Source organism: Perca flavescens, chromosome 3, assembly GCF_004354835.1.
Source record: "Perca flavescens isolate YP-PL-M2 chromosome 3, PFLA_1.0, whole genome shotgun sequence".
In the NCBI taxonomy this organism is placed as follows: domain Eukaryota; kingdom Metazoa; phylum Chordata; class Actinopteri; order Perciformes; family Percidae; genus Perca; species Perca flavescens.
This window is the reverse complement of record NC_041333.1, coordinates 7441662-7461958: the sequence shown is the minus strand read 5'-3', so window position 1 is coordinate 7461958 and position 20297 is coordinate 7441662. Positions and strand designations below refer to the sequence as shown.

The 20297-nt window shown below is 41.2% G+C and overlaps 1 protein-coding gene and 1 long non-coding RNA gene across 4 annotated transcripts in view; one reads left to right on the top strand and one right to left on the bottom strand.

The window, feature by feature from the left end:
- Positions 1 to 12151, top strand: part of LOC114552282 (vascular endothelial zinc finger 1) — a 44467-nt gene extending 32316 nt beyond the window's left edge. Inside the window, exons 5-7 of one of the 3 annotated variants that reach the window (XM_028572949.1) lie at positions 5383 to 5424; positions 6131 to 6196; positions 6384 to 12151. In XM_028572949.1, coding sequence (XP_028428750.1) covers positions 5383 to 5424; positions 6131 to 6196; positions 6384 to 6751 — 476 coding nt within the window. In that variant the 3' untranslated portion in view covers positions 6752 to 12151. The remainder of the gene's footprint in view (positions 1 to 5382; positions 5425 to 6130; positions 6197 to 6383) is intronic. The other 2 variants (XM_028572950.1, XM_028572951.1) reach the window with 2 other exon arrangements.
- Positions 12152 to 16106: 3955 nt separating this feature from the next.
- Positions 16107 to 16991, bottom strand: LOC114550713 (uncharacterized). Its single transcript, XR_003691724.1, has 3 exons — positions 16883 to 16991; positions 16585 to 16676; positions 16107 to 16227 (listed from the first exon to the last, which is right to left on the bottom strand). It is a non-coding gene; the product is annotated as an uncharacterized LOC114550713 (long non-coding RNA).
- Positions 16992 to 20297: the final 3306 nt, after the last annotated feature.

The following is a 20297-nucleotide window of genomic DNA, read 5'->3' as shown; positions in this document are numbered from 1 at the left end:
TCTCAAAAACTGTTATGGGCATGATGACCTGAATCTGATGCATCATTTTTTTAGCACTAACCACTTGGCATATTATCCTTTTTCACTCAATTAACATTAGCATTTCTGGCAATACTTAAATGTTTTATTAAAGAAGTGAGCCATAGATATGTACTGAAGTAGTAGCAGTGCAGGCCATAGTGGGACATTAAGCAAGACAATGGCAGAAGCTGCACACTTGATCCAGGTGCCTCCACAATCAAAGGAAATCTGCAAGGCGAGGAAAGCATAAATGTGTCTATTTTGATATTTTGCTGGTGTCACTAGTTTTTAATCCTTTAAAAGTACACTACCGGTCAAAAGTTTGGGGTCACTTAGAAATTTCCATTCCACTCCATTATTCCACTCCGACAGAATACCAGCTGATCTGAGTGGGTGGCTGATCTTTAATGCAATATCTACATTGCCCATTATCAGCAACCATTCATCCAATGTTCCAAAGGCACATTCTGTTTACTAATCTGATATCATTTTAAAAGGCTAACTGAGAAAACATTGGAGAACCCTTTTGCAATTATGTAGGCATATAATGTAATCTGAAAACTGCTCCCCTGGTTAAAAAAACAATGCAATTGATCTCAGCTGGTATTCTGTCTATAATGGAGTGGAATGGAAATTTCTAAGTGACCCTAACATTTGACCGGTAGTGTATATAGTCCTACCCTGAGTCAAAAGTATAGCCCATATTAAAGGACCAGTTTGTAGGATTTATGGGATCTATTGACAGAAATGGAATATAATATTCCTAATTATGTTTTCATTAGTGTATCACCTGAAACTGAGAATCACGTTTCTGTTAGCTTGGAATGAGCCCATTTCTACTGGCTCTAGAGAGGGCCTTTTGCGTTTTGATTTGACCTGAGGCCCCTGTAGGTATTGCTACATACTTGGAAAGGGAGGGGTTAAGGGTTAGTTAGTTGGTTGCAATCTGCAACCTCCCAGCTTGATGCCAGTAAATCATACACACTGCTCCTCTAACCCCTTAGTTTTTGTACACATCATGCTATTTACATAAATCCTATATTTAAGTTGTTAGTAATGCCACACATCTTTGGAAAGCTACAAGTCTTGTGATACGATTGATGCAAACCATTCCAAGATTAGGGTTGGGTACTGTTTGGATTTTTACAATTCCGATGCCGAACCGGTAATTTTAAAACGATTCTGCTTCCTAGCCAATTCCTAAACAGATTCTTGAAAAACTGAAAAATGACATAAAAGAAAGGCTTTTTTTTTTTTAATGGAGTTTTTTTTAAATTTAAAATTATTTAAATTGAACAATATACAGGGTTTGTACCGGTGCTTGAAATCCTTGAAAATGCTTGAATTTTGATGTTGTGTTTTCAAGGTTTGAAAAGTGCTTGAATTTTGGATAAAATGCTTGAAATTGTAACTGTATTTCTTTCACAACAAATACCTAACTTACTGAATAGTTTGTTTATTAAATGAAGAAATAAAATGTAGGAGAGCCTTAAATTAAACATGTGTGACTGCGATCTGCCACCACGCCAAGACCCGCCACACACGCCCTAGGAAGCAGCTCGCTTGGTTGGGGTTAGACATTTCACCTCGAGTGGTTAAGGTTAGGATAGCCGATTGGTCACGGTTACACTACCTTACGTAAGCATCATGGACACCTGGCCAATAAATGGTATTGAAGGGCGGGTCTTGGCTTGGCCATAGTGGGATTCGTAATAACGCTGCCGACAGGTTGTTGTTTCAATGAACGTTGGCTGGAAGATGAAAAATCATTATGGATTAAACGGGGACAAACCCTATGAGTTGCCTCTTGTAAAGTCTGCAAAAAAGACGTGCAGCTTTTCACACTGGGCGAGTGTGAGCTCTCGAGTCACATGAAGTAAGTTTCAAGTAAGCCAACTGAAGTAGCCTACTGTACACGCCTATTTAGTTTACGCTAGTAACTTCTAGCTAGGAATTCGCAGGCTAGCTAAGTGACTGAGAGTACTTGGTGTGGCAATGTAATGTTAGTATTGCATGTCCGTTATGGCACGTTCATTTGTGGAATATGCAGTGAACATAGCCAAAGTTACATCACAATAACTGTAACATTACTACCCGCAAATTAAAACCGGCAAACTTTAGCCCAGTCCTTAACAACAATCGTTGATTGCTGAACAGAAATCGTGTCAGATTGAGTGTCATACAAGTAACCTACTGTAAGGTTGAGGATGCCCTTATGCACTATTTGCACTGCTCTATTCCAGTAGATAAATGTATGTCTTCTGGGTTAAAATGGAATTTGTTGCCAGTTGTTGTTGCACTGTCTCACATTTTGTTCAAACCTTGTCTATATCAAGAATGTGTCCCAAAACCAAGGTCTGTAAAATATTTCTGTTCAAATCCTATGTCTTCATATTTTTAACCCTTGAAAATACTTTTACAGCCTGAAAATCACATTATCTGGGAAGCAATATTTGGACATTAATTCATAGGCAGCCCAAACTTTGTAGGTTGGAAGACAAACCTGTCAAGGGTAGCTTAAACTTTGAGAAAAATCTAAGTGGGTGCACCATTTTTGGCTCAGATCCTCCCACTCAGTGCTCCTCTCCATAGCTGTCTTGCTGTATGTTATGTTATGAACCATGAAGAGAAGGTGATAATTCAGGGTTAGTGAAGTGAACCTGTCGAGTGATTTTGTTTGGGGTAATTGTTTTTACATTGACTCAGGCAGGTTAGATAGCTTAGACAGTGATACATTTTGAAAAAGAACTAAAACTAAATATCTGATCCTTCTGCTCTTACGAAACACAATTTTGGCTGTTTATAGTATTATGTCTTTTAATGTGACAAAAACACTAAATAATAATTTTGACTATGTATTGGTATATATTTTATGGTGGTGTAAGGTGCTGGAAAAAGCTTTAAAATGGACCTTGAAAGTGCTTGAAAAGTGCTTGAATTTGACCTTGAAAAAGGTGTACGAACCCTGAATATAACGTTTTAAAGTACTTAAATATATAATAAGTAAACCTAAGTCACCTAACGCATAACTACAATAATTTAACAAATAACAGATACACTATTAACAAGTAACAACAAAATAAATGTTAGACTAGCAGAGCAAGTGTAATATGTTTACTAGCGATCACGTGCAGTGAATGGTTAATATGCCATTTTAAAAGTAGCCTACATTTTATGGTAGCTAGCTAATGGTAGACTACAGAGAAAGTGTGATATTTGTACATCCGTTTTGGAGTGTGAGCAAAAAGCATTCAATCGACAGTGATTGTAGAGTGCATGTCCAATATAGCGCGGACACGCACTTCACACCGCGAGCGGGCACGTGCGCCTCTCAGCAGAAAAGGGAGAAAGGGGAAAAAAAAAGAGTCTGCCGCTGTCCGGAGCAACAGAGGGAAAATATTTCAGTCGGAACCGAAATTTGCATTCTAATCCAGTCCGAATACTACCGTTAGCGTAGGAACCGGGTTTCGGTACCCAACCCTATCCAACATACAATCACAACAGCAGGTATGATCACCGCCTCTGTAAAAGTAACAAACAATTACAAAATTGAGGCAACTTACCTTTTGAAGCCTCATTGTAATCCACCGATCGGTAATATTCTGACAAAAATGGTCTTGTTACATTGACAAAGGTCCAGACGATCAAATCCAGTGAAATATTTAGTCCAAACACATTATCACATTTAAATGTATTCACGGACAATGACTGACAATTTGTATATAGCAAATGAAATTCTGAACATGGGGAACTTATACAAGCCAAAACAGGAACCCTCTGTGTAAGGCAAAAATCTGCTCAACTATGTTTGTTTTTTTACTTTATTTATTAGACAATATACATGATGAATACATATGAAGTCCCAGCTATAGTCATCTACAGGCATCTTTTCATGAAAAAATATTCAAGCGGAAATGAAAACCATGACAACATATCTCAGTCTTTGCTGCTCCCATTGGGACCGTTCCTTTTTTTCTCGTGTATCTACTAACTGTATGCAAGTGCAATACTAAACTGCAAGCAGTAATGACAGGGTCCAAGCCTCCCCGGCAAAAGTCCCTCCTGGAGCGAGCCTCCCCTGGCGACCTGCGGAACCCAAAGCATGTTTGCTGCGATGCAAACCCAAGGAAATATTGCAACGCGTGTGCTGCAATGCCTTGCAGTAAATACAACTGCAAATTTCCCATTTACATTCATAGAGTTACAGGCCAAAACGCATCTACCTTGATTATACCGCCCCCTGAGGGCAGATCTTCACCAAATTTGGTACAAAGCCTCGGAGTGGCATGTGAAAAGTAATACCACGTTTTGTTTTGATAGCATTTACTTACAACAAATGCTAAAGTTAGTGTTTGGACACTAGCTACAAAAATGTTTGTTGCTGATTTATGCAATTTTTAACTGATCAAGATTCTTTTGATAACTTTTTGTCAGGGCCACCTAAGGATGCTATGTGCCACGTTTCAGGCAGATTGGATGCATAGGAGTTCTAAAATGTTTGTTTTGCACATTTCGCGATTTTGCGACAAACTTCTTAACGAAAATGTGATGTGCGTCATGTGATTCAAGTTTATTCAACAAACGCGTGGATATAAGGTTTTTAAATAGCGATGTGTAATGTGGGAGTTATAAGCAAAAAGACCTTTAACTCTATTACAGCGCCACCTAGTGGTCCACATGTGTAAAGTTTGGTATGCAACGTCCATGACCCATTGTACCCTGTAAATTTGAAGTTGCTCACATTAGTGTAAGTGGTGAATCGAAACATGGGTTCCATAGGTTACGCCCACTTTGAAGAATCAGTACAACACTGTAGGCATGGCCTCAGGAGATGGTACCCTGCAAATTTAGTAAAAATCGAATGAGCCGTTCATGAGATATGAACGTTTCGTACTTGTAGTGCAGCCAATTTCCCTAAAATTTGTTGCCAAGACTCGGAGGGTCATGGCAAACAAGAATCTAAATTTTCATGTTGATAGCGTTTATTTTGGCTGAGATATGGCAAAGCTCGTGTTTTCGTAGCTAGTAACACAAATTTGTATATACGTTTTTTGCGCAATTTTTAACCGATAAAAAATTCTTTTGATAACTTTGTGTCAGGTCGGTCTGGAGATGCTAAGTACCAAGTTTCGTGCAGGAGGTGTACGAAAAAGTAGGTTTACGATAAAAGAAAGAAAAGAAGCATAATTTGTTTCCCTGACCCCACTAGAAACCGTGAAACCCATCTTAAAATGTTTAGCATTAAACACCCTATTACCATGCCACATACACACAACCATGTTCTGTTGAAGCTGACTCCTAGATGATGGCACTGCTGCCCTGTGCTCTTGTAACCCCATATGTGTCTGTATTTCTAAATAGGCATAAGTGACTGGCAGTGGAACCACTCAGGGCCACGAAAAGGTAATCCAGTAGCTTGTAGCAGAAACCCCTAAACACTGAATTATAACCTCTGCAAAACATAAGTGGCCAGTTTTTCTACACATACCATATCACAGTACAGTACATTGAGTACAGAATAATTTTTTTCTGGTATTATGTAAGGACTGGTGTAATTAAGGTTCTTCTGTTATGAAGACATCGAACTTTGCTAGTATAAGGTTAAATTTCATGAAGCAGGATCAGTAGTTCATTTAAATTAACCACAAACTGGACTATAACACTAAAGCTGGATGCACACTACCTGACCTTTCATAGGAGGTCATCTTGCATTACCAACTGTAATTTCTGTCCTGACTTTGACCAGATTGATAAATCTGCTTTTTTGTCCACTCATTCTTCAAATTTACCAACTATAACAATAAACTTATTTGACAAATAATTGGGATATCCCAGTTGAGATTGGGTAAAAAATTACCAAGCAGTGAGCCAGCCCCATTACAGCATGGGTGAGACAAGTTGATAATGACCCTGGGATGTGCTGGCCGTGAACTCATGGGAATGTCAAATTGGCAGTCCTAAAGTGTAATGTGCGTCCAGCCTTAGGCATACACAGAGTTTAAGATGTCCTTCATAATGTGTTACTGTTTAAAATGAAAGTTTTGAGTTAAAACAAATGGCCAGTTAGCTGGTTAGTCTATTGATCCTGCTTTTTGAATTTACCCCTCAGGTGAGTTGACGGTAGGAGAGATTTTAAATAACTCCTTCCAAGTCCTAATTGACAACTCTCACAAAGGTAGGTTTCTTCAACAATACTACCACAGTTGACATAATGTATTAATGATGTATTGACATTTTCAGTGACCCAGCTAAACAGCCAAGAAGCTGAGAGGGCGGTTGACTTTCCCTGTTTTGGAGTGGTAGTATATTTATACAAGGTTGACCAGCCCTAAATTTACTCTTATCTGTCTTTTTTAACACAGATGCCAACAATGTGCATAACAACTCGGCCAGTACGACGCCTGTCACAAACTCTGCAGCCATCACCTCGTCTGTGAACCGAGGTGGCATTGCCAGCAATCCTGTCACCATCGCTGCTCAGATGAACATCGCCACCAGCACGGTCAATATCACGTCACCGGTCAACCTGCAGCACCCTGTCACCATCACTGGCCCTGTGAACCTGGCCTCCGTCAATATCCCTACAACAGCACACATGAATATCGCCCACCCAGTGGCTATCACCACTCCCATGTCCATGAATATCACCGGGCCACTCAATATTGCCATGAGGTCCATGGAGAGCATGCCTTTTCTATCCCAAGTTCTGCCTTCCTCCCCTCCTTGGTAGAAACTTTTTTTTTGCCTATATAAGAGTCGATAATGTTTTAACTGCCTAATAATGGATGAGACTGTCATATCTTAGTAAAATGGCCTTTTTATGGGTTGATAATGTCTTAAACCTGAAAAGGTGATAACTTATTCAACCACATAGATAGTAACCAATAAATGCTACTTGCAGGAGTGATAATTACCACGTAATTTGTTAATTTTTAAGTTTATTTGTATTTATAGAAGAAAAAATATTTCAAATTCCATTAGTCAATGATAAAAAATAAATAATTGTTTGCTTAAAGTCACCCGTTACAGAGTATTAACCTAAATAGCATGTGCGATAAAGTTTGCTGCCCTCCACAGGAGAATCTGTCAGATTAATTGTCTATTTTAGGGATGGGCAACATGGATACACTCGTATATCATAGCATGTTTTTTATTATTTTTATTTTAGATATTGTAATATAGGACATTACTAGACATTTATTGGACATTTTTAATTGATACTAGATGGGAGATTCTGTTTTGGCAAACCCAGTGAATTAATTGTCTGACAAATTAAGGTACTTCATCACATTGATGCAAAAAATCTTGTAAATCAAATATAACCATAAAGTACGTGGATTTGCAACATTATCCACACTGGCCTAATACACCAAAATGGAGAGATACCTCAGTATAAACGATAAGGCAGAATTTCGATGGATATCAAGTTGTTACAGTCTTGAACTATATATCATCATATCGCTCAACCCTAATAAATGGTGTTACTCCCAGCTGTATAGTTAATCTAATACATTGGTCACAGCTTTTGATAAGTCTTTGTCATTCCTATTATTTGGGTTTCTGAGGGCCATGTCAGTCTCAAATATCAACAGATGAAGTAGTTTGGCAAAAAAAAATCATAACTTAATTTTTCTCATAGTTATCCACCACATTTCATAGTCTTCATCAGTTGTTCTAGAGTTGTCATTGTATGATCGAAGTATGGAACCTTTTATGGGGGGGTGGAGGAATATAACCACTGTGTCTGTTTAAAAAATGGTCTTTAGTGCCTGATGTGATTAGCCTCCAATCTCCATCTACTGATCAAGACCATGATTTATAGTTGAAAGCTCTAAAAAAAAGCTAGCAAATGGTCCTGAAGTTAAGATTATTTTCCAGACTATCTCCAAGGTGAAGAATGAATAATCGCTTGGATTGGTTTGTTACCTCTACTGCCTGATTTACCCAAATGATGTCACTGGCCACCGAACATTTCAGATAACTTCTTTTACATGGCACCGTAATCCCATGATGCAGTTGGAGGTAGATGTTTGAATGGTGACATTTTGTGCTGATAGATATTCTCTGTAAATAATGACCATTTTATGCCAAAGATTTTTTAGTGTTTTCTCCCAAATGCTATATTTTAAAAGATGAGGGAAAACCTTAAAACGTTTAAAACATCATAGAACGCTAGATTCTCCTTTTTAAAACAGAGTTATAAAATTGCCGCCTCAAGTGGGGCTGTCTGACTCCTGTCTGACTGATCTTTCATTAGAAGCCAACAATACCCATTATATTATTCCAATAATGTTTCATTTTGCATTATTTAAATATGTGATCATGTGTATATAATTATTTGCATTACTGGCAGTTCATCACATGAACAGGTTTCATTACACTTTAAAACCAAATGAGTATTTTCTTTCACTTTGGTTTAAAATTATTGGGCAGTTATTACAATATCAGCTGCTACATTGTCACCCTTTTATTTATCCCTTGTCTACTGCTTTTTTAAATGTGTAGTTTTTTACAATGACAAATAGTTGAGGTTGAGCCAGCTCAATGCAGCAGTGTTGGCATTAAACTTATATGCTGTGGAGAGGCAAACCTTTTTCCAGGATTCTTTCAAGGTGACCACTTAGATGATTTCTTTAAGTGGGCATTTGGCTTCAAACATGGGAGATACATGATACCTTACTATACCTTAGGCTTTGTTTATTAGCTCCTTAAATGAAAGTGTATTGCTGGAGTTGTTCTTAAATGCTTCCTCTTAAGGCAATTTTTTTTTTTTTTTTCTGTTATTTTAGTGGACTTATCAGTATTTGATAGTTTATGTATTTAAAAGTTAAATTACAAAAAAACAAAGCTTCCATTTCGGGGGTGAGTGAGATTGTGGATTTCACTGATGGTGCAGAGATGCTGTTTAGATCCATCAACCCCCCTCCCTTCAGAAGTTTATCTGACATCTGTTTGGGGGAATTTTGTATGTATTTATATCAGGACATGACCGCAAATGGACAATGACTTGTACTGAAAGCATGTCACTTATGATTTGCCCTTAAAATGGCAGTATTATCAAAAGTCAAATAATTTAAAATTTTGATTAGAGGTCTTAACTGTAGAGGTCAAGAGAGCTACCCAGTGGCTCGTTATACTGTACTACAAACAATGTCCCAAATGTAAAGCCTCTGAACACCCACACAGGTGTTTTCAGTTATTCTGGCTGATTAGACTCTTTTCATGTTGAGCTTTGATGGGAACTTATTAGGTTAAAAATTCTTTCTACCAATAAGGATGAAAAAGGTGTCATTTGTCCCGCCCTAACAGGTGCAACAACACTAACCGAGGACTCAGGAAGATGTCAATCACTCAGTCTAACCACACCCACACAGTCCTGGAAAAGGTCCAATCAGCCACATTAACAATAAACACCTGTGTGGGTGTTCAGGGCCTTTAACTTGTGGTATATTCAGCTGGTTAGATTGTTTACTTTAGCAGGTATAGGATCCCATCACTGTCAGTCAAACTCAGGAAGGTTACTGAGAATAGTCTTTTACCATGTTCAACAATTTACACACTGACCATTTCTTTGTAAATATGAAACACTATTTTATTGCCTTTACCTGTGGGAGAGGGAGCATCTCTCTACTTACCATAGGCTAGCAATGCAAGAACTATATTACCGCTGATGTGGCCGTCCATTCCGCAGAAGAGAGAGAAAATGAGCAGAGACTAAAGGATAAGGCTGGTGTCAGTTTTTTTTTGCATAATCAGGAAAAATCCCATTAAAATGCCAAAAACCACCATTTTATTCTACCAACAAGTATCATCTGTGTAGCTACGACTTGACATCACAGCTTGTGCCTCCAATACAATAAAACTCCATTGATGACCAGAAACTATTGCAAACACATTAAGGGCCATTAAGGCCATACCGTTGAATTGGTTACCATGCTTCATTAACATGAACACTTATTCCCCTCAGATTGTCAAAACACTGGTGCATGTCATCAGTCCCACATGGTGTTACTCTCCGAGACAAAGTGAAGCCACAGAATTCTTTGAGTATAAAAACCATGTTATTCTCATTGAATGAGTATGTCAGCACTATGGCCCTTGTTTGTATTTTATTAGTTTTTAGCAAATGGGGTTCTGTGGCAGTGTTAGCAATATCAGTCTGTAGCTACACAGATCATACCTTGCAGGATAACTCATTGTTGGTTGTGATTTCTTCAGGAAAAATATCAATTATTATAAAGAGACAAAACTCCCACTTGATCCTTTTTAAGCTGAATTTTCGCTTTAGATCTCACTTGCCTAGCTCAGTATTTTATTTTTTTTTCTTTTCTTTCTGGCAGTTCATCTTTACTGAAAAATTGAGGCTGTGATCACAAAGGAGGCTTTATATCCTGCTCAAAGATCAGGTGGACTAGTTGTATCCCACAATAGTCTTATAGGGATGTGGCACAAATAAATTAATTGATTCATTGTATGTGCATTCATTTTCAGCTGACATAAATAGCCCCCTGACGATGGACATCTTAATGCCAGAACAGACCTTAACATCGTAGCAGATGAAAGTCTTCCTTTCATGCCTTAACCCACAGAGGACCAGATACTTTGACCATTATTCGATCATTTTCTCATTCAGAGTCTATTCTATTCAGCAATCTGAGATGATCTTGAATGCAGTATCCGTAGAAAGGACCACCTACCTTCATTTACATGGTCAGTTTTATCATTGAAACGCTAAAGGTCTGTCACTATGTATGTGTGACAGTTGTTATCAGGGCCAGAGCTGAACAGGCATCTGTTTTTTTGGTCGCTGAGTTTAGTATGCTTCTAACAAAGGTTGAAGGTTGTTGCATCTCATCAGCCATGTCTAAAGACAAAGTGTTTCTTCATGATCTGAAAGGCCATAGGCCTAGGTCCCGAATTCCACCTAAATAGTTTCGAGAACGTATGCTTGTCACGACCAAGCTCATGGACAGTGACTGGAAAAAAATAAGAGTGAACATGTCAAGTCTCTTATGTGATCTCGGCCTCAACAGGCAGGCTCACATAATGCCCTACAATTCCCTGAGGGAGTTTGTCTTAAACATGAGTGAATTAGTTCGTAGAAGCCTGTTTGTAGTTACGGGCCTTTTTCAGTGCAGGAACTCTGAAACACTTGCAGCAATCTGTAGGATATGCACACTACAGAAGAGTGGTACTTAGGGGCCCCTTAATTTCATTGTATGCTTGCGAACCCTGTCCATCAAAGGAAATGTTCTAATTTGGAATGGCATCCTGAATTTAATTCATTTTAAATCTTTATTTGATTTGATTTTTTTCAGTGTTGCATGTGTATGACTGAGCTTGTCCAGTGTAGGTTTCAGTTCAACAACCATTATTAAAGGCTAGTGATTTTTTTATGAAAACAAAACACTAAAACATTAGGATGAAAGGAAGTGTGTAGTGTCATTTTTCCTTCTCCAGTGGCTGTTAACAAGTGTGCCTGAAATACTTTGCAAGACTTTTCCACATGTTAATGCTTCTTCCTCTAGGCGTGCTGTGTGATGGAATAGTTTTGTGAGGGAAGCCTTCATCAGTTCAGACGGCCAAGGGCCCCACAGGTCTGGCAACCAAACTATGTTGTAAAAAGCTTTTTTTATTTTTTGAACCTAATGATTGTGAAGTTATTCTACTTCAGGAACAACGTTGAAACATGAGTTGAGATCTTTACTTGGGTCAAGGTAAATATATCAGTGACATTTAACCATGTGGTTTATTTTTTTAATTAGACTCCAAACTAATGTGAAAAACCTTTGGCCAAATAATGATTTGGAAGATTGTGAAGTTTGTGATGAATTTGGCAGATGTGAAGGCAAATGAATGTATATCTTTGTACAAAATAATTTAGTTCAGAGGACATGTTAGTTATGACAGACACATGCAAGAAAAAAATAACCTTTTATAAATCTTTTTGTATTAGAACATTAACATGGTAATTTTGTATATAAAACTGCTAGGCTTTCTGATTAGCAGAAAGGTAAAACATTCCTACATTTTTTTTTTAAATGTATGTCCATTGAGAATAATTATGTGCAATGTTTTATGTGCCTTTTATTTGGGTTTGTCTAAATAAAAGAAAACATTAAAACATGATTCTGGACTGTCCATGCTGAGTCTTACAGAGGAAAGTCAATACTGTTTAGCTCAAATAAATCTCTGGACTGACCCCCCTGCACTCAAGACACTCGAGAGATGCACTCTTCTGGTTTAGTGCTTTTTCTAGCTTTCGTCGCATTTTCTGGGAGGCTGAATGGTTGCTGAAGTCCCCTGTCTTTATGGATGTTTCTGATCTCCAGACTTCTCAGTGTCTTCACCGGCTCACAGGCGGCCAGCCCATTATGAAAGTGCCTCTGTGACTTTGCTTATTGGAGTGGATTGTGGGGGATTGTGTGCCAAATCATGGTATGTATGTGTTGACAAAAACATTTCAGTGTTTTTTCATTCTTTAACTATTAAACTTGGAAAATGTGATGGGGCTGTGTGAAGTGTTCTTGTTTGACATTCAGTGGTTAACTGGCATCTGAATGGGCAAAGATTTGCACTGTATAATGTAAAGAAAAACAGCTTACTGACTACCACAACTGTATTTTAAACACTTAAATGGCCAAACGTATGTGGACTTAATCTTCCACATCAAAGTCATTTTGGGGATGGTTTTTCTGGTTTGGGTAAGGTGCCTTTCTTGTGGAAGAAGCACTGATTCGCTAGTCAAAGGCTAGCACTCCACTTATCATATTGGTCATTGAGTCCGGCTGCCCACTGGCCAATTCAGCAACTCAAATCAGCCAAAATGGATGCCAACTGCTCCTCCGACTGACGACGGCACGGAACGCGCTGAACAGACTCAAGTCACCGACCTCGCCAGACTGACCAATAGCTGATAATCGGGTTGGTGTGTCAGAGCCTTAAGGGAAAGCGTATGCTCCAGCGTGAATGTATGTCTAAAGCCCGGGACACAGGGCCGAAAATTGGCCGTTGGACAGTCTGGCGAGGTCAGTGACTCGAATCTGTACAGTGTGTCCCGTGCCGTCTTCAGTCTAGGGGGCTGTCGGCGTTCATTTTGGCCGACCTGACATGTTCAGTCGGCGGCAGGGCAGTCGGGACTCACCCGGAAATGGGGAGCAGAATGAGCCTGATTAGTCTCTCAAAATCTGACGAAAATCTTTTAAACTGACCTTTGTTGAGCTGAAATGAAGACCGATTCAGCAACTGCATGGCCTATTTCTCGCTTAAAATGTTTTCAGTGAACTATTTTAGTACAATATGAGATCGTATTCTGAACGAGCCACCATGACAGTCTGGCTTTGAATTTCCGGAGAAAACAAACCCATGTGACGCGTTCGTCCAATCAGCTGCCGGTTTTCATTTCTTGGGCAACAGTACAGCCTGCTGCTATGGAGACGTATTACGTTTCTCAAGTCGGTGTCGCCTCAGTGTGTTCCAAGGCAGTTTTTTGGACCTCGGACCCGACTGATCATTTCCACTGGCTTTTCTGCCGAGGTATACTTTTAAAGCCGGTACACACCAGGTGTGTACCGACTTTAAGACTATTGTGTGTTGCCAACTTGCAAAAAACCTTTTTTTCACAGGCCCCTGTGCATAAAACCAGGTCCATAAAGAAATATATAGTAATATATATATAAATAGTCAGTGAAACGCCCCAAATTAATATTCATCCATACCGACATGCACACAGAGGAAAACAAAACAAAGGACTTTCACTCAATGTGAAGTTGTAGTTAGAGGGGTGGAAAAGAGGAAAATATGTTGGGCGGGCACAGTGTGGGCATTACTAATGCCAAAAAACATGTTGCAAACGCAGCCTCAGAGGTCGGACCGTGGCCCATATTAAAAAGAAATGGTACGATATTAAAGTCGATGATGAAGTGTTTCTGCCACAGCCAGCGCTGACCTCCCTTGAAGTGGGACAAGTGTCGGCACTGAGTGCTCCTCTGTAACGCTGGGCCCAAAACAACACAGAGATCCAACAGGATAGCTCAAGACAGTCGGAACCGGCTCTGAGGCCACTTGCTGTCGGTCTCCATTTGCCACATAGCCATTGTGCATCACTACGCATGGCATGACTTTTTTTATACCTATCAATTTGATTGTATCTAAAAAGCTAAAGGTGTCGGAATTAAACCTATTGTACATGACAAATAGTTCTGTGCAATTTATTTACCTACAATAAAAACAAACATTTAAAACAAAAATAAAACGATCTAAAGCCATACAAATAAACACTGTATAAAACACTATGATACTGTATATAATGACCATATTAAAATGATGTGCTCTACCAGACAGAGGCATCAAAAACAGCATCATTATTTGTCCTGTTTATCATGACAATAAATTCCATAACATGCCAATATAATTACAGAACATTGGATGGATCAAACAGGGGTTTGTGTAGCATATTAATTGTAAGAATGGCTTTGAAAATTCTTCATATCATCAATGAGAGGCAATATTTTGATTTATTTTACACAATGGTCTCAGTTTCATGTGTTTCATCCATCTGCCGTAGGTGTCGCCGTTTCTCCTTTCACCCATTTCTGTGCGTAAGCCTGGGTCAGTGTCCATGGTGGACTGCATATTTTCCCATCAAGTTTGCTTTTTATAAATCCCAATTCTTGCGTAGAGAGCGGTGTACAGTTTTTGTGCGTATGCCACATTTATAAATGAGGCCCCTGATCACTAATGATGTCAAAATAAATATTTTATTTGAAACATAAGTTGTATTTGTTGACCCAAATATATGGTGCTCTTGATTTAAGATAAGAGGCTCAATCCCCCTCCCTCCATCATATCACTGACAATCCCATACAAAACATTTTGTAATCAACTAGAAAAAAAAATATATATATATATATACATATACATACATACATACACACACACACACACACACACACACACACATATGTGTGTGTATATACACACACACGTGTACACACACACACACACAGTCAAAAGTTTTAGAACACCCCAATTTTTCCAGGTTTTTATTAAAATTCATGCAGTTCAATGTCTTATTGTACTCTGAAATGAAAGAATAGAACAAATGAACAATTTAAGTTAAAAAAGAAATCATGGAATAAATTTATAAACCAAAATGTATTCTAAATTTTTGACTCATAAAAGTAGCCCCCTTTGGCAGATATAACAGCTGAACACACTCGTGGCATTCTTTCTACAATGGAAATCAAATATTCTTCAGAAAGTTCTTCCCTACTCTGTTGCAGAAGTTACCATAAATGTGTGGCACTTGTAGGTTGCTTTGCTTTCACTTTTCTGTCCAGTTCATCCCAAACCAGCTCAATGGGGTTTAAGTCTGGTGACTGTGCTGGCCACTCCATGTTTTTAAGCTTACCATCTTGTTCTTTTTTCCTAAAGTAGTTCTGGCATAGTTTGGACTTATGTTTTGGGTCATTATCTTGCTGTAGGATGAACCCCATCCCTGCAAAATGCCGTTTTGGTTCAGGGTGCCTTTCACTCTGTACAAATCACCGACCCTGTGGTACTTACTGACACCTTGACTTTCTTCGCAATTTCTCTGTACGAAAGACCAACATTCTTAAGCGTTATGATGGTCTGTCTCTTCCATTGTTAATTGCCTTTTTCCCGCCATTTTTATGGCAACACATTACTTTCTGCAGTACAATACTGTTCAAATAATGCTCACGAGGGTATGGTACTTTTATACAAACAGAGGGGGTTGTAAGTAATCCAGACAATGTGGGAATTGGTAGCACCAACTTTCAAAACTTGATCAACTTCCATTGCTGCAGAACAGCTTTAAGTTGTTAACCCATTTCTTGTTCCCTGAAAAAGGCCTTTTTGTAAAATTCAGAAAATTATTTTTCAGTTTTGGGTAACCTTACTTTTTTAGCCTCAGGCAGTTCACCACTTACCTTTGTACCATTTCAAGCTATTCATTGGACTTGAACTGCTAAAATTTCAATAAAAAACAAAAACAATTGGGGTGTTCTAAAACTGACCGGTAGTATATTTCTATAATACAAAACACCTCCAGTAAACGACATACATTTCATAGAAAAAAAATCTTAACTAGTCCTTGACACTGTTCCAGTATGTAATCAGAACACTGACATTGTTCCTGCATGTTCTTCAGGGTCACAGTTGCCTCATGGTGTTTTTTAATGTCTGTGTAAGGGTTAAAAATATGTCAGATGCAATACAAATACATGCAGCAAAACTTTATACATAAAAAATCATAAATACATAAGATTTACAAGGCTTTAGTATTTCATACTCCTGAATTATAAAGAAAATATGCAACACATCTTTCAATGTAAATGTAACACATCTATATAGACTTGTACCACTTGACTTTAAATGTCTCTTTTTCAATCTGTCACACATCACACTTGCTACCATAGATGCCTATGATTAGTGGACAACCACACTCAACCTCCTGAGCCACAGCCACCCCCTAGATTGATCACAGCCAGAAACATATGCATATAGCATCTAATTGTTTGATAGAAAATCTTAACAAACCTTGTAGTATCTTGAAGACAAGGCTCTATAGAGGTTGTCCCTCTTGCGGTCATTCCACCCCATGGCATGGAGTGTTAACATGTCTGTCCTTACTGTTGATTATAAAACAAACAAATCAAATTGTGTGGCAAGTTTTTATCAGCAGTTCACCCAAATTAAGCAATAGAATTTCATACTAGTTATGGCCAAAAGAGTGCCCACATTTTCAGAAGTCCCATATTATGATTATGATAAATTTTAAAAGTGCAGAAACAATTGTATAAATTTATAAATCTACATGGCAAGTACATTTACCAACCTGACATTGACATGTATTTGGTGGTCACAGCACATCTTGAAAGGAAACTGTTAACCTGCTCAACCTCTTCACCAATAGTGGTGCCTACCCCTTCCTGGTTTCTTGCACTTAACTTGATCCGCAAGGAGATGTAGAGTAGGTTAACAAGGAAATATTAGTTTTATCAAGGCAATGACAACACACCTATTGCATTTATACCTGCTATTAAATGCACTGTAAACACCAGACTGCTGGTGTGAAAAATTATGAAACAATACGATTTAAAAAAATAAACAAGCAAATATATCCATGCCTACAAAACGGCTATTTTCCACACCCTCTTCATCCAACTTGTTAGCCTGCCTGGATGTTTCCCTGGCTGCTGTCCAGGGGGAGTCACCATACATCGCTTTTCCACTAGTCTGGTGAAATAAAGACAATGACACTAAATTACCTCTCCGTGAACCATCACCTTATCGTGGTGGAGAGGTTTGTGTGTCTCTGTGAACCTGAGGGCTGTGTTGTCTGGAGCTTTGTGCTCCTGGTAGGGTCTCCCAAGGCAAAGTGGTCTCAGGTGAGGGGCCAGACAAAGAATGGTTCAAAAACCCAATGAAAAAGCTAAGCAGAGATGGAGTGACCCTGCCCGGAGGAAGCCGGGGCCCCGCCTGGAGCCAGGCCCAGACGGTGGGCTGCCGGCGAGCGCCTGGTGGCCGGGTTTGCCACGGAGCCCGGCCGGGCACAGCCCGAACAAGCTACGTGGCAACTCCTCTCCATCCCATGGGCCCACCACCTGTGGGAGGAACCGTTGGGGTCGGGTGCGATGCCACATGGGTGGCAGTGAAGGTCAGGGGCCTCGACGGACCAGACCCGGGCAGCAGACGCTGGCTCTGGGGACGTGGAACGTCACCTCTGTGGGGGAAGGAGCCGGAACTGGTGCGGGAGGTGGAGCGCTACCGGTTAGATCTGGTGGGGCTTACCTCACGCACAGTCTTGGTTCTGGAACCATACTCCTGGATAGGGGTTGGACTCTTTTCTTCTCCGGAGTTGCCCAGGGTGTGAGGCGCCGGGCGGGTGTGGGGATACTCACAAGTCCCCGGCTGAGCGCCGCTGTGTTGGAGTTTACCCCAGTGGACGAGAGGGTCGCCTCCCTACGCCTGCGGGTTGTGGGGGGGAAAAACTCTGACTGTTGTTTGTGCATATGCACCAAACAGGAGTTCGGAGTATTCGGCCTTCTTGGAGACCTTGACTGGAGTCCTGCATGGGGCTCCAGTGGGGGACTCCATTGTTCTGCTGGGGGGACTTCAACGCACACGTGGGCAATGATGGAGACACCTGGAGAGGCGTGATTGGGAGGAACGGCCTCCCTGATCTAAACCAGAGTGGTTGTTTGTTGTTGGACTTCTGTGCTAGTCATGGATTGTCTATAACGAACACCATGTTCGAACATAGGGATGCTCATAAGTGTACCTGGTACCAGAGCACCCTAGGCCGAAGGTCAATGATCGATTTCATAATCGTTTCATCTGATCTGAGGCCGTATGTTTTGGACACTCGGGTGAAGAGAGGGGCAGAGCTGTCAACCGATCACCATCTGGTGGTGAGTTGGGTCAGAGGGTGGGGGAAGACTCTGGACAGACCTGGTAAGCCCAAACGTGTAGTGGGGTAAATTGGGAACGTCTGGAGGAGGCCCCTGTCCAACAGACTTTCAACTCACACCTCCGGCGGAGCTTTTCGTGCATCCCTGTGGAGGCTGGGGGCATTGAACCCGAGTGGACAATGTTCAAAGTTTCCATTGCTGAAGCTGCAGCGAGGAGCTGTGGTCTTAGGGTCTTAGGTGCCTCAAGGGGCGGTAACCCACGAACACCGTGGTGGACAACGGTGGTCAGGGAAGCCGTCCGACTGAAGAAGGAGTCTTTCCGGGATATGTTGTCCCGGAGGACTCCGGAGGCAGTTGCAGGGTACCGAAGGGCCCGAGGGCTGCAGCCTCTGCCGTGAAAGAGGCAAAGCAGCGGGTGTGGGAGAAGTTTGGAGAAGACATGGAGAAGGACTTTTCGGTCGGCACCAAAGTGCTTCTGGAAAACTGTTCGCCACCTCAGGAGGGGGGAAGGGAACCATCCAAGCTGTGTACAGTAAGGATGGGACACTGTTGACCTCAACTGAGGAGGTAATAGGGCGGTGGAAGGAGCACTTTGCAGAACTCCTGAATCCGACTAATACGCCCTCTATGTTAGAGGCAGAGCTGGAGGATAATGGGGGATTGTCGTCGATTTCCCAGGCGGAAGTCACTGATGTAGTCAAACAACTACACAGTGGCAAAGCCCGGGGATTGATGAGATCCGTCCAGAAATGCTCAAGGCTCTGGGTGTGGAGGGGCTGTCCTGGTTGACACGCCTTTTCAACATTGCGTGGAAGTCTGGGACGGTGCCAAAGGAGTGGCAGACTGGGGTGGTGGTTCCCCTTTTTAAAAGGGGGACCAGAGGGTGTGTGCCAATTATAGGGGTATCACACTTCTCAGCCTCCCTGGTAAAGTCTACTCCAAGGTGCTGGAAAGGAGGGTTCGCCAATAGTCGAACCTCGGGTTGAGGAGGAACAATGCGGATTCCGTCCTGGTCGTGGAACAACGGACCAGCTCTTCACTCGCAAGGATCCTGGAGGGAGCCTGGGAGTATGCCCAACCGGTCTACATGTGTTTTGTGGATTTGGAGAAGGCGTATGACCGGGTCCCCGGGAGATACTGTGGGAGGTGCTGCGGGAGTATGGGGTGAGGGGGTCTTCTCAGGGCCATCCAATCTCTGTACAACCAAAGCGAGAGCTGTGTCCGGGTTCTCGGTAGTAAGTCGGACTCTTTTCAGGTGAGGGTTGGCCTCCGCCAGGGCTGCGCTTTGTCACCAATCCTGTTTGTAGTATTTATGGACAGGATATCGAGGCGTAGTCGGGGTGGGGAGGGGTTGCAGTTTGGTGGGCTGGGGATCTCATCGCTGCTCTTTGCAGATGATGTGGTCCTGATGGCATCATCGGCCTGCGACCTTCAGCACTCACTGGATCGGTTCGCAACCCGAGTGTGAAGCGGTTGGGATGAGGATCAGCACCTCTAAATCTGAGGCCATGGTTCTCAGCAGGAAACCGATGGAATGCCTTCTCCAGGTAGGGAATGAGTCCTTACCCCAAGTGAAGGAGTTCAAGTATCTTGGGGTTGTGTTCGCGAGTGAGGGGACAATGGAGCGGGAGATTGGTCGGAGAATCGGGCGCAGCGGGTGCGGTATTGCATTCAATCTATCGCACCGTTGGACGAAAAAGAGAGCTTAGCCAGAAGGCAAAGCTCTCGATCTACCGGTCAGTTTTCGTTCCTACCCTCACCTATGGTCATGAAGGCTGGGTCATGACCGAAAGAACGAGATCCAGGGTACAAGCGGCTGAAATGGGTTTCCTCAGGAGG